This window comes from Centruroides sculpturatus, unplaced genomic scaffold (assembly GCF_000671375.1).
Source record: "Centruroides sculpturatus isolate CEXI.00-Female unplaced genomic scaffold, Cexi_2.0 scaffold7, whole genome shotgun sequence".
Classification (NCBI taxonomy): domain Eukaryota; kingdom Metazoa; phylum Arthropoda; class Arachnida; order Scorpiones; family Buthidae; genus Centruroides; species Centruroides sculpturatus.
In genome coordinates, this window is record NW_019384510.1 from 1,261,295 (window position 1) to 1,273,519 (window position 12,225).

The 12,225-nt window shown below is 28.7% G+C and overlaps 1 protein-coding gene across 2 annotated transcripts in view; it reads right to left on the bottom strand.

Annotated features, from left to right (window-relative positions):
* The window catches only part of LOC111622379 (protein kintoun-like), a 64,759-nt gene that overhangs the window by 31,499 nt on the left and 21,035 nt on the right, over positions 1 to 12,225 (bottom strand). For both annotated transcript variants that reach the window (XM_023364738.1, XM_023364740.1), the window contains one exon: positions 4,626 to 4,692. In XM_023364738.1, the coding sequence (XP_023220506.1) occupies positions 4,626 to 4,692 (67 nt within the window). The remainder of the gene's footprint in view (positions 1 to 4,625; positions 4,693 to 12,225) is intronic.

Here is a 12,225-nt window from a genome sequence, read left to right on the forward strand (position 1 = left end):
TGATGGAATACTTGCTTCAGAGCAATATATTAACATTCTACAACAGTATTTACTTCTGTCCATAGCAAAGCTATATCCAAATAGAATCTGCATTTTCCAGCAGGATGGGGCCACATGTCATACAAGCAGAAAAACAAATCAGTGGCTTGCAGAAAAGAACATAGTAGATCTTTCTTGGCCATCCAGCAGCCCATATCTTTTACCAATCAAGAATGTATAGAACATTACGAAGAGATGTCTGCGAAAAATATGTCCTTGGACAGTTGAAGGACTAAAAGCTTCCATCTTAACTGTCTGGAAATCTATAACGGCAAATAAATGTGAACACCTAGTCAACAGCATGCCGAAATGTATGGTAGGTGTTTTGGTCACAAAGATGATGCAATAAAATATTAAACATGCAGTGGTCTATGTTTTTTGATGCCTGTGACTCAAGTTTGACTGGCTTAATTTTGTTAAACCTGCAAGATAGCAAGTTGATATTTAGCAAAAATAAAGATTAATTACTGCATATTTGTTCTAAATTATATAAAACATTCATGCAATGAATCAAAGCTACTTGTTTTTAAATCTATTTATTGAATGACATGTTAACTGTGGTCTGGTCTAAGTTCAGTGGTGACTACTGTAGTAAAGTGGCTATGTGGTAAAATTCAGAAGTTAACACTCCTATCTCAAACAGCACGCAATACAGAAAAAAGTCAATTACAAAGTTGTACAGCTTGTTTGATTTACTACGAAAGGACATCCTGTATATATGAATAGCCTGAATAGAAAGTGTGAAATGCTAACATGAACATCAAGCAAAGACTGTAAAACATGTATTTATCATGTGTTCATTTGTGTGTTTATAGCATGTGTATTTCACATTTTTCTATCAACAATTAAAACCTGATAGTTATATACTAAAGGCAAATAAATGCCAGATTATATAGTCTGATATAATCCAGCAATTGTTTGGTTCTCATTTTCCTTCATGATACATTCATTACTGTGTGCCATATGTTATGTACTGTTCACATTTAAGTATACAAGGACTTTACTATGTACCAAACAGTATTCACTTTTTTCAACACAATTATGTAAACTTTTTGAGACTAAAATTCATTAAAAATAATTGTGAATTTTTGTCATCATTTTGAAAATGTACTGATGGGTACATGGGTGTCCACCCATGTGCCCATCAGTACATTTGTACTACACTACAGATATTCTATACTACACTGGTCAGCATACATTTTTGTCACAACATGCTCATCTAACAATATATGTCAACTGTCAAACTGAAAATTAATGGAATCACTGCTGACCATTGGCATAGCCAGAGTTTTGTTATGTTTAGTAGAGGCCAACCTGACACAAAATTGAATTATTTCAAATTATTGTTCATTAAAATGAAATTTCCATAAGAATCGACAATAACTTAACACACACAAAATATGAAACTTCCTTTAATCATACATTCTTGTAACATTAATATCAAACTCTAACAACCCCTTAAACAAAAATTAACCAATCAATTATTTTTTTTAGCATTCGTTAATATAGATCACCGTCTTTAATCTAAATATAGACCAGGTTTTTTAGCCAACAGTTTTTTCCTCCAGGCCAAATTGGAAAGAAAACTTTTTTCACTGCCCAAACCAGAGGCAGCCCTAGCAAGATTTTCAGGTAATGTGAGATTTTATTGTGGCGTCACCCGTACATAGACTAAACTGTACATAGAAATTAGAGATACACTTTTCACATTGGACACAGAAAGCTGTTGATCTTTTTTTTTTTTCTTAATGGTTAGAATTTCTCAACTTTCCCATAACTTCACATTGTGAGGATATGAGGAATTATCACAGACCCATTCAAGCAATTATTTGAAGTTAAGTCCAATATTCAGAGATTAATTGTGGGCCATATGTTGGCCATACCTAATCTAGAGTTTCAGTGGGTACACTACACCCAATTAAATTAGCTTCAGCTTTTTATTTGTTTTTGCAAATTGGCTCAACACTTTTTCAGCTGTAATTTTCTGAGGAGGACACCAGGTTAACTGGGGGGCCATTCCCACCTATGCCCCTTCCTGGCTACGCCCATGCTGCTAACACTAATTGTTCTGTTAAATTTTCTCTCTGTATGCATCAGTCTGAAGACTAACAAATAAAATAATAAACTGATGAAATATTATTTGAAAGTTTTTTAAAATTAAATATAAATTAAAATGAGTCCACTTGTTACTTTCCTGGTTGTTATGTATACATAACAAGGAAAAGTATGGAAATCATGTCAAATTTGACCTTAAGTATTTTTTGCAATTCTCCACGTTTTGAGACCGCCTGAATCCAAAAGAAGCAAAAACAAGTTCCATGAATCCATATATGTATGTGTGTGTGTTAGCATCTATTTTGCTTAATATCTCAGGATAGAGTATATATTAAGTATCAAAATTAGGCATGGTGGCTTGTATATAGGGGGCATTGATGCTATTAAATTTTGGTGGTTAAAGGTTGAGGGGGTAGGGAGCTAAAAAGTGTGTATCTCCAATAGGGTCAGACTTGATGATTACACTCATTATTAACATTTATACTTTTTTTATAAAACTCATTCCTACCCTCAAAATTAAGCTTTTTGCTATTTTATAATAATTAAAAATATAAACGTTTTTAAAAAAAAGGAACTGGTCTAGGAGATATACTAGGTGCACTAGGAGATACACTTTAAGCCTACAGTCGTCAGACGAAAATCTCATAACAGATGGCACCACACACAATTTTATTAAGTTATATTTTAATTTAAATTATAAAAGATATTTTTTAAATAAGGTGATCTCATAATAGCCAGGAAAGTCATACGACTCATTGCTGGATTGTTTCTTTATATTTAATTAAGATNATTAACATTTATACTTTTTTTATAAAACTCATTCCTACCCTCAAAATTAAGCTTTTTGCTATTTTATAATAATTAAAAATATAAACGTTTTTATAACAAAATCTCATAACAGATGGCACCACACACAATTTTATTAAGTTATATTTTAATTTAAATTATAAAAGATATTTTTTAAATAAGGTGATCTCATAATAGCCAGGAAAGTCATACGACTCATTGCTGGATTGTTTCTTTATATTTAATTAAGATTCATACACAAATGTCTACATTTATATAAAAATGTATTTAAAAAAACGGATTAAACTGTTTTTAAAATAATTATGGTTTTTACACATCAATAAATTTTGGAATGAAACCAATATTAAAACAAAAAAAGATTCCAAAATATTTATCATTAGAAACTAAGAGGGAAGCTATTTTGTCAACATATTTATTCAAAAAATAAGCATAGAACAATTACACTACTGTAAAATTGATATGCATTTATCAAATTATAGTAGGAGGAGAAGGTGGTATTATGGAGCCCCATTTTCATTTTAGTGAATTGTAAATAAAGTATCATAACTACACCCACATTTTTTGTGCAAAAAATACTGGTAACTATTAAACTAAATGTTCCTAATTGCATTTTTTGCTAGTGTAACTATAAGTATGGTTTTTGAAGGCTTTTGTATAAAAAGTCAGAAAGTAGGCTTAGAGAAAATTGGGTGGTAATATGGAACCTTACTGTATGTTTTCAAAAAATGCTTTAATGTATCCAAAACAAATAGGAAAGTACAAAGAATGTTAAATAATTATGAAATTATTTACTCCAATGCATTTTATCGAAAAAATGCTTTTATAATAGAAAAATATGACCTTCATCAGCAATATATATTCCAGCAGCTCTTTTTCGATATTCTCGGGAAGAATTGGCTTTCTACCTAGTGTCTTTTTCACAAATTGCTCCGGACAAATGTCTGCTTGCAAAGAGAGAATTCGGAGGGGTTAAGTTCCATATTAAAAGCACCAATGGAATCGCCATCTTGAATTAACTTCTGTCTGTCAAGACCAAAATTTAAAAAATGTGAACATCACACAGATTAATATATACCCCTAAGTCTCTGAAACGGAATACATGAACCATTGAACCTACAACTACACAATTTATATTTTAAAAATAATTAAATTCACTTAGCATTCAAAACTTTCGAATTTCAAAAAACACAAATATACTGATTCACTACGGACAACTGTTTAACTGAAGTGAAATGGGTTTTACCCTTGCTACGGATGTCTGCTTAGTTCAGTTCGGCCACAATCCGCTACAGTTGGCCTTTATTATCAGTTCAAAATGGAGTGGTTCCATAATACCTGCAGTGTTCCATAATACCACCTTTTCCTCTAATATTTATAAATGTCTTCCTCTGTAGTACTACAAAAACTATTTATACTTGTTTCTTATAAACAGGTTTTTGACAAATCATTGCTTAGTGATTTCTAGTTGCTACAGATTTTTCAAATTACTCATTAAATTTGCACTTAGAAGTGTACCACAACACAAATTTCTTTATCAGATGAAATTAATTTTTCAGATACTATAATTTATAGTTAGTATTTTTGATTTAATGTATAATGATAATTGAAGATTTATACTAGCTCTAAAATATGTAGTTTCCTTCTAAGAAGTAAGGAAGCAATAGAAAAATATTATTTGGGTTAAATTTGATTGAAAGCATGAGAAATACTGCTGCTGCACTTACGATCACTCGCAGCATCTTGTGGACTGTTGATTTCTTTCTCGATTTGATCTTGAACTGATTGTTTGAGCTGAAAAAATAATAAATAAAATTAATTACAGTAATACACAAACAAGATTAACAATAAAACTTAAATAGTATCAACAAAACCACTATTGGTTAAAATTTTAAAATTATAATAAAATGAAAGAATATTTAAGTAATCAAAGTAGCATTTTCTAACAATTCTATGAAATATTTGAAATCTAGATTTTGAAAGAAAACTGTTTAATTTTGTAAAATATGTGATTAACAATAGAATAAAAAATATTAATATTTTAAGTCTGATGTATTAACTCCTCAAAAAATTAATAACTATGTTTTGAATACAGCACACTTCAATCAATTAGGAATATGTTCATAAATCTGAAATAAATAAGAAGAAAAAAAATCTTGGAAAAATCAATTTTATCCATTCAGTCAGCATATGAGCACATTGATTATTGACATTTAACCAAATTAAATATTCCCAACTCAACTTCTATTTTGTATAAAATACAAAAGTTCTGAAGCATGCTGTAGCCAAATGTAACTGTTTATCTATTAAAAAGCTCAAATAAAAATCTGGCAAGCATCATTTAATTACTATATAGAGTCTTAGGTATACTTTTCATCTAATAAACTAATGTTTCTCAACCTTTTTAGCTGATGCATCTCTTCAAATAACCAGAAAAAAAACATGTAGTCCAAAAAAACACCTAGAAACTATTTAATTTTTTCAATACACTTTTACACATTAATCCAAATTCACAAATATTTATAAAAATGATAAAGTTGAAAAATTTTTAATCCAATGAAACTAAATTGAATTAAATGCTATAATATCCAACTGTCATACTCTATTTGTTGTATGTCTGTCTGTATTTTGAAAGTTCTACAGGGTGTGGCAGATTAACCTGACAGTTTTTAAATATGGTTATGACTGAAATCATAAGAGTAAAGAGAGCGACCTTGCTGTTTAACTCAAAGCCATTAGTAACAATTAAAATCAGTGTAAAATAAAAATACATTTGTTTTATGACAATCCTCATAAGCAGTAATGTATAACATGCAGTAGGTCCTACAGTTTTAAAACTTTCTGCCCAGTAATAAATGTAGATTACATTATTACTGAAGAAAATATCTGTACATCATCAGCTCTACATGAATACTTTTTATAGGTGAAATTGCATTTCTGTGGTGACCATATTCAAATTCAAATTTTTTTATTACAATGTCATAGTCATTCAGAAAAATTGATAATTAATTTTAAGTTAGCCAAAACATCAGAAGTAACAGGCTTTATACAAATATAAACAACTCAACAAACACCAGATACATTATAATAAAGCACCAACAACTGGTGTATGCCGTTATATAGCCCGATATCATACAACAGCTAAACCTTCTTAAAGTGAATCAAAACTCAAAAATTACTATATCTGAATGCTGCGTGGATAAAATTAATTTGTTACTTTACTTGTAACTATTAGTTAAATATACCAATTTTGCCAGTTAGTGCATGTCCAAATTCAAAGATTGACAAAAATGGTTAATGATGCTGAAACTGTGATATTTCAAATTCAACACAATGGGGCAGATTAATAGGAGATGGCACAGTCTTTATTAAAAAAAATATTGTAATTAATAAAATTTTACAGTTTGATAAAATATATAGTTTTAACTAAAACTCAATGAATTTGATTCTTTTCCCAACATGTTTGAAAGATTATAGCTTGTATAATAAGATATTTTATGAAGTAATGTTGATCAGCATAGATAGCATTCATGCATCTCTGGTTATCCTTACACTTATAATTGGGCCCCAAGAAAAGTGCAATGGCATTCTGGCTAATTACAATGTTGAATCCAATCTCTCCTCAAAAGGTAAAATGTATTAAATATATATGTATATATATATATATATATACAAATGAAATCAATAAAAGAAAGAACAATTGTTAAAATATTTTGTTGGTTTTACAATTTAAAATATGTGAAAAATAACAAAGTATTCCACAACAATATAATAAACAATATGATGGAAAACTGTGATGTTGTATAATGATTTTAAGGTACAACATTGAATGTTTAGAAAGTATTACATTTTTATAAATTATGAAAAATATTTGATAGATTTCAAACTTTACATATGTAATGTGAAAGTCTACATATAAAGCTCCTAGTTATAGGAGTCCTATAAATGTGTCACAAAAAGTCTGAAAAGTCACTAATTGTAAACCTCAGAGAGAAAAATTATCATCCAATAAACAACAAAAGATTTCCTATTAAATGAAATATTTGTTCCAGGTTATTTTGGTACTTTTAATTACTCAAATTAAATATTTGTCTCATTCAGAATTAATAAATTTCAAATTCAATTTTGACCCACTGTTTGGAGAAAGGTTTGCTATCACTGATATAGAGTTACATAGATAACAACTAATCTCACTGTGATTAAACAAAATACCTCCCAATCTTTTTTGTAGACTACTAAAAGTGATATGTCATTCTTTTAATAGACTACACATAAAAAAACTAAAGACTTGTTTCCTTTGTGTAAAATTTGGCTGCATAATTTTGTTTGGATATACTGTAGAACAACTTGTTACTTTCATCATTCTTCTAGTAGTAATGGTAGTGGAAGCAGTTTTGCTTCATTTATGGAGCAATAGTTGTTATTTATATAACTTTATTTCATTTTTTAGTAGTTTTTTTTTTAAATTCTTATATAAATTGTTTTTCAGCTTTCTAAAATAAAAATTTTATCAGAATTGTGTCATATGTTTCACATAAGTGATTAAATTTTGGGGTTTTCCTTTGTACAAGATCCAAGACTACTTCCCATACAGATCTATTCTATCTACTGGTTTGATTATAATGTTATAAGTGATAGCATTTTGAACACTCAAATTAAAAATCTGAATTTAAAAATATATTTTTTATTTTTGACATCTCAAAATGCTTTTCTTTATCAGATCAGGTCATTTTTATTTCTGCCATATGTTTTTGAGCCGATTTGATTCATCTTCAGATACAATGCCAAACTAAATTGAATATAACTAACATTCTACTTTCTGAACATCAGTGGAATTGTGAGTTTGCTGATTGGGGGGAGATCTTAATCTCACGTCAGGATAAAAAAGGGGTTTTTGTATGTAGGCAGCAGTGGAGGCATAGATATGAGTCATCTTTACAAAAGAAACCTGTTTATTGGAGCTTAAAGATTTGCTTACATTGGATAGACAAAATGTTCTTTCTGTAGGTGGCAATAATAATCTCGAAAAGTTCTTTTTAATCAACATTCATCTTCCTGCAAAAAGACTTTCATTGACAACCCCAGGGCAGTGACAAGGTGATGTTCAGCAGTCAGAGGTTCAAGGCAAGTTATCCACAGGATGAAGGGGGTAAAATGTCAGAGAGTTAGGGCAATAATGATTTCACTCAGATTGTAGGGCGACACAGATTCATCAGATGACATAACTGAAAGACAACTGTGTTTCTCTCTTTGCTTTCTCCCCATTGGGCACCCCTTGTCATTGAAGTCTGGGGATTATATCAATCTCCCATCCTCGATTGCCCATTCTGATTAGTCATTTGCCCTCATTCTCACTCTCTAAGTGGTCAATAACTCATTACTTTGTGTAATGGGATCGCAACTTAAATTGCAGGAGAGATCAGAATCGAAGTCTAACTCAATCTCCCAACCGGAGATAATTGATCTTAGGACTTACATTCCTCTTTTTCTTGTTTACAAAGGTTGCATCTTTGAACCAAAAAATGTCTAGCTTCTATTTTTTTTCTTTCTTTCATTCTTTAAAACAATAATTTCAACACAAATTTTTGTGATGTTCGAACCTGTCAAGGACCTCATAGAACTTCAAAGATGATAACTACAAACAGAAAATACAGAGAAAAAATGGCAAATTATGTTGTATTCAATGTCTTTTTTCTTCCACATTTTCTGGTTATGGTTATATAAATGAAAAAGATTTTACAATGTATTCTTAAGTTAAAATATTGCCCTAATTGTTGTTTTTCCAGAATATGAGGTCACACTTACTAACATTTGAAGTTCCACTGATGTTTGGAAGTTAGAAAGTCAGTTATATTCAATTGAGTTTGGAGTTGTATCTGAAGATGAATTGAATTGACTCAAAAACATTTTACATAAAAAATAAAAATGACATCTTTATCAGAATAGTTTGAGACATAATGTAACACTGGGTTGAAACTTGAAGATAATCTATTTGTTTATATGATTATGATGATGATAATAAAAAAAATAAAGATGCATTGAATATTTTATTTTTAGTTTTAATTTCACACATGTTAATAAATTACTTAATTAGTTTAAACTTTAAGCAAGAAAGTCCACAAATTAATTTTATCCAAAGTGATTTAATCAGTTAAATAATATTACAAATTATTACTCAAATTGTTTACCATCAAACTTTAAAACAAGAATTTAATACAAGATAATGTATATATATTTTAGGCTGTACTTAAATGGGCATAGATCTAGGAGGCTAGGAGCCACATGGCTTGGAGCTGGGACGAAGAGAAGTATGAACTAAGTTAATATGTTAGATTAAAATGCAGGTTTCGGCAATTTCTAAGGCTTGTATCCAAGACAAAAAAAACCAAAAAAACAAAAATGCATTTAAATGGAGAGGTATTTTCATTACATTTAATATTAAGAAAAAATAAAGTTCATGCAAATACAAGTATAATATACTTGTGTCTAACTTTTTTATTATATAAAAAAGTTAAGAATAAAAAAAATTATAATTTAAGTAGAGATTACAGTTATTTCTAATAATGGAACTTTTATGATACAAAATAATACAAATTAAATATAAAAATCTGTAAAAAGTACTTCTGGAAAAATTGTCTAAATATTTATTTCATTCAAAATCAGCATTGCAAGTAAAAAGATCTCTACAAAAATAAAAGTAATAAGAACAGATGCACTTTTCTATCTTTAACAGATAAACTTTCATTTTAGATAAAAATCTGAAAACAACTCAAAAATAAGTTATGATAATGCAATAAATAATTTCCTATCACTTACATTAAAAAAAAAAAAAAAAATGAAAGATAAAACATAATCCATCACAATACAGAAAAAACCATTTATTTCTATTGTTTTAGAAACATAATGCATAAAATATTCTGTTATTTTAAATTAAAATTTATAATCTCCTCTCATAATATTATGGAATTTAAACACCTTTTATTATAATTATAATTATAATTGAAAATTAAGTTTATTATTTTTAATCTTTTTGGTTAACGATTTACTGTAATCCCTTTAATTGTTATTTATTTATTTACATCTGCAAAGTATTGATATATGAAGAATGAAATTACTATCCTCAAAAACAATGCACCCCCTAATTCAGGAAAAACAAATAATGCCAGTATTGAAGTAACACTGCAAATCTATTTCATCTTGTCTGGTACTTTGATCATTATATTTTTGATAACTTTCAATCAATAATAAGATTACTGTACATATACAGGCATCTACATGTTAAACTCAACTCAATACATTTATTGAAGAAATATCCTAATTCTTTCAATAATTTAAGCAACCAACCATATACAATATCTGACAAAATAATCTTATAGATTTGATCTACTTGATTTTCACAAAAAAATCAAATATTTTGATCAGCTCCTTTACTACAAATACTATAACAGTTTAATTCCTTCCTCCTTTCTTACATTTAGAACTATAGTTCATACATGCAACAGATTCTGTATGCACTAAACGCAATACAGATAAAACATTTCATAGCATTTCTTCTATAAGATTGCATGTCTGAGCATTCTGGCAAAGAATTTTTGAACATTAATGTAAATAATTAATGTACAAAAATTAATGTAAATAAGTTTAAAGCTACTTGTAGAAGAATTTTATATAACCAATAACTCATTCTTAATGTAATTTTAAAGTTTTACTAGATTTTATTTTCAGGGTTGTTTCCACAATCTTAACATGTTTCTTTTTACTTGCATGCTTTTTATTGTAATTTTTACCTGCTCTCCCATCCTCGATTGCCCATTCTGATTAGTCATTTGCCCTCATTCTCACTCTCTAAGTGGTCAATAACTCATTACTATGTGTAATGGGATCCCAACTTAGATTGCAGGAGAGATCAGAATCGAAGTCTAATTCAATCTCCCAACCGGAGATTATTGATCTTAGGACTTACATTCCTCTTTTTCTTGTTTACAAAGGTTGCATCTTTGAACCAAAAAATGTCTAGCTTCTATTTTTTTCTTTCTTTCATTCTTTAAAAGAATAATTTCAACACAAATTTTTGTGATGGTTCGAACCTGTCAAGGACCTCATAGAACTTCAAAGATGATAACCACAAACAGAAAATACAGAGAAAAAAATGGCAAATTATGTTGTATTCAATGTCTTTTTTTCTTCCACATTTTCTGGTTATGGTTATATAAATGAAAAAGATTTTACAATGTATTCTTACGTTAAAATATTGCTCTAATTGTTGTTTTTCCAGAATATGAGGTCACACTTACTAACATTTGAAGTTCCACTGATGTTTGGAAGTTAGAAAGTCAGTTATATTCAATTGAGTTTGGAGTTGTATCTGAAGATGAATTGAATTGACTCAAAAACATTTTACATAAAAAATAAAAATGACATCTTTATCAGAATAGTTTGAGACATAATGTAACACTGGGTTGAAACTTGAAGATAATCTATTTGTTTATATGATTATGATGATGATAATAAANGATTTAAAAAAGTAAAATAAAAAAATAAAAAGGACTCCATTCTTAAAGTTGCTGTAATGGTGTAATAAAAGAATGTGCGTCTAGATACAGAAGAGCAAAAATTAGAAAATGACAAACAAGATAATTTATAAGTTGGTATAGGAGCAACACAGATAAAAGTATAGTGTGGGTGGGTTAAAGCAGGAGTCAGCAACGTTTTAGTCAATAAGGTGCAATATAAATTCAAAAGTTATTGGGGCAGATGAAAAAAAAAATTTCAAAATATTAAAGGTTTTATTTCAAGAAATACTTAAATTATAAATGCAAAACAAGCAATGACAAATACATACATCCGAATCAGTGTGACGCTTGACATTGCAAATCTTCTGCCAATTTGTTATAATTGAAAGTATAATTATAATTACATGTTCTTAAACAGTTATCTAAATTAAAATCTGTGAGCTTTGATCGATATTTTATTTCTAGATACATCATATTTGAAAACAGATATTCACAATTATATGTAGTTGCAAAATATGAACAAATTATTAGTGCACATTTTCTTAAAATAGGATATTAATCTTTATAAACTAAATTCCAAATCATGTTAATGTTATCATTCTGACATGCTTTTAAAACAATATTGTTTTGCAGATTTATTATTTCTAATTCTATTTCATCTGTAGTTCTACTCAGAATATTTGCCAATTGCAGCAGATACATTATCAGAAAACACATTAAATGAATTAAGAAAAAATATTACAACAAGTCCTAATTTTGTAAAATCTGCAAATCGAGAAGAAACTTCTGAAAAATTCTCCATAATTTTTATATA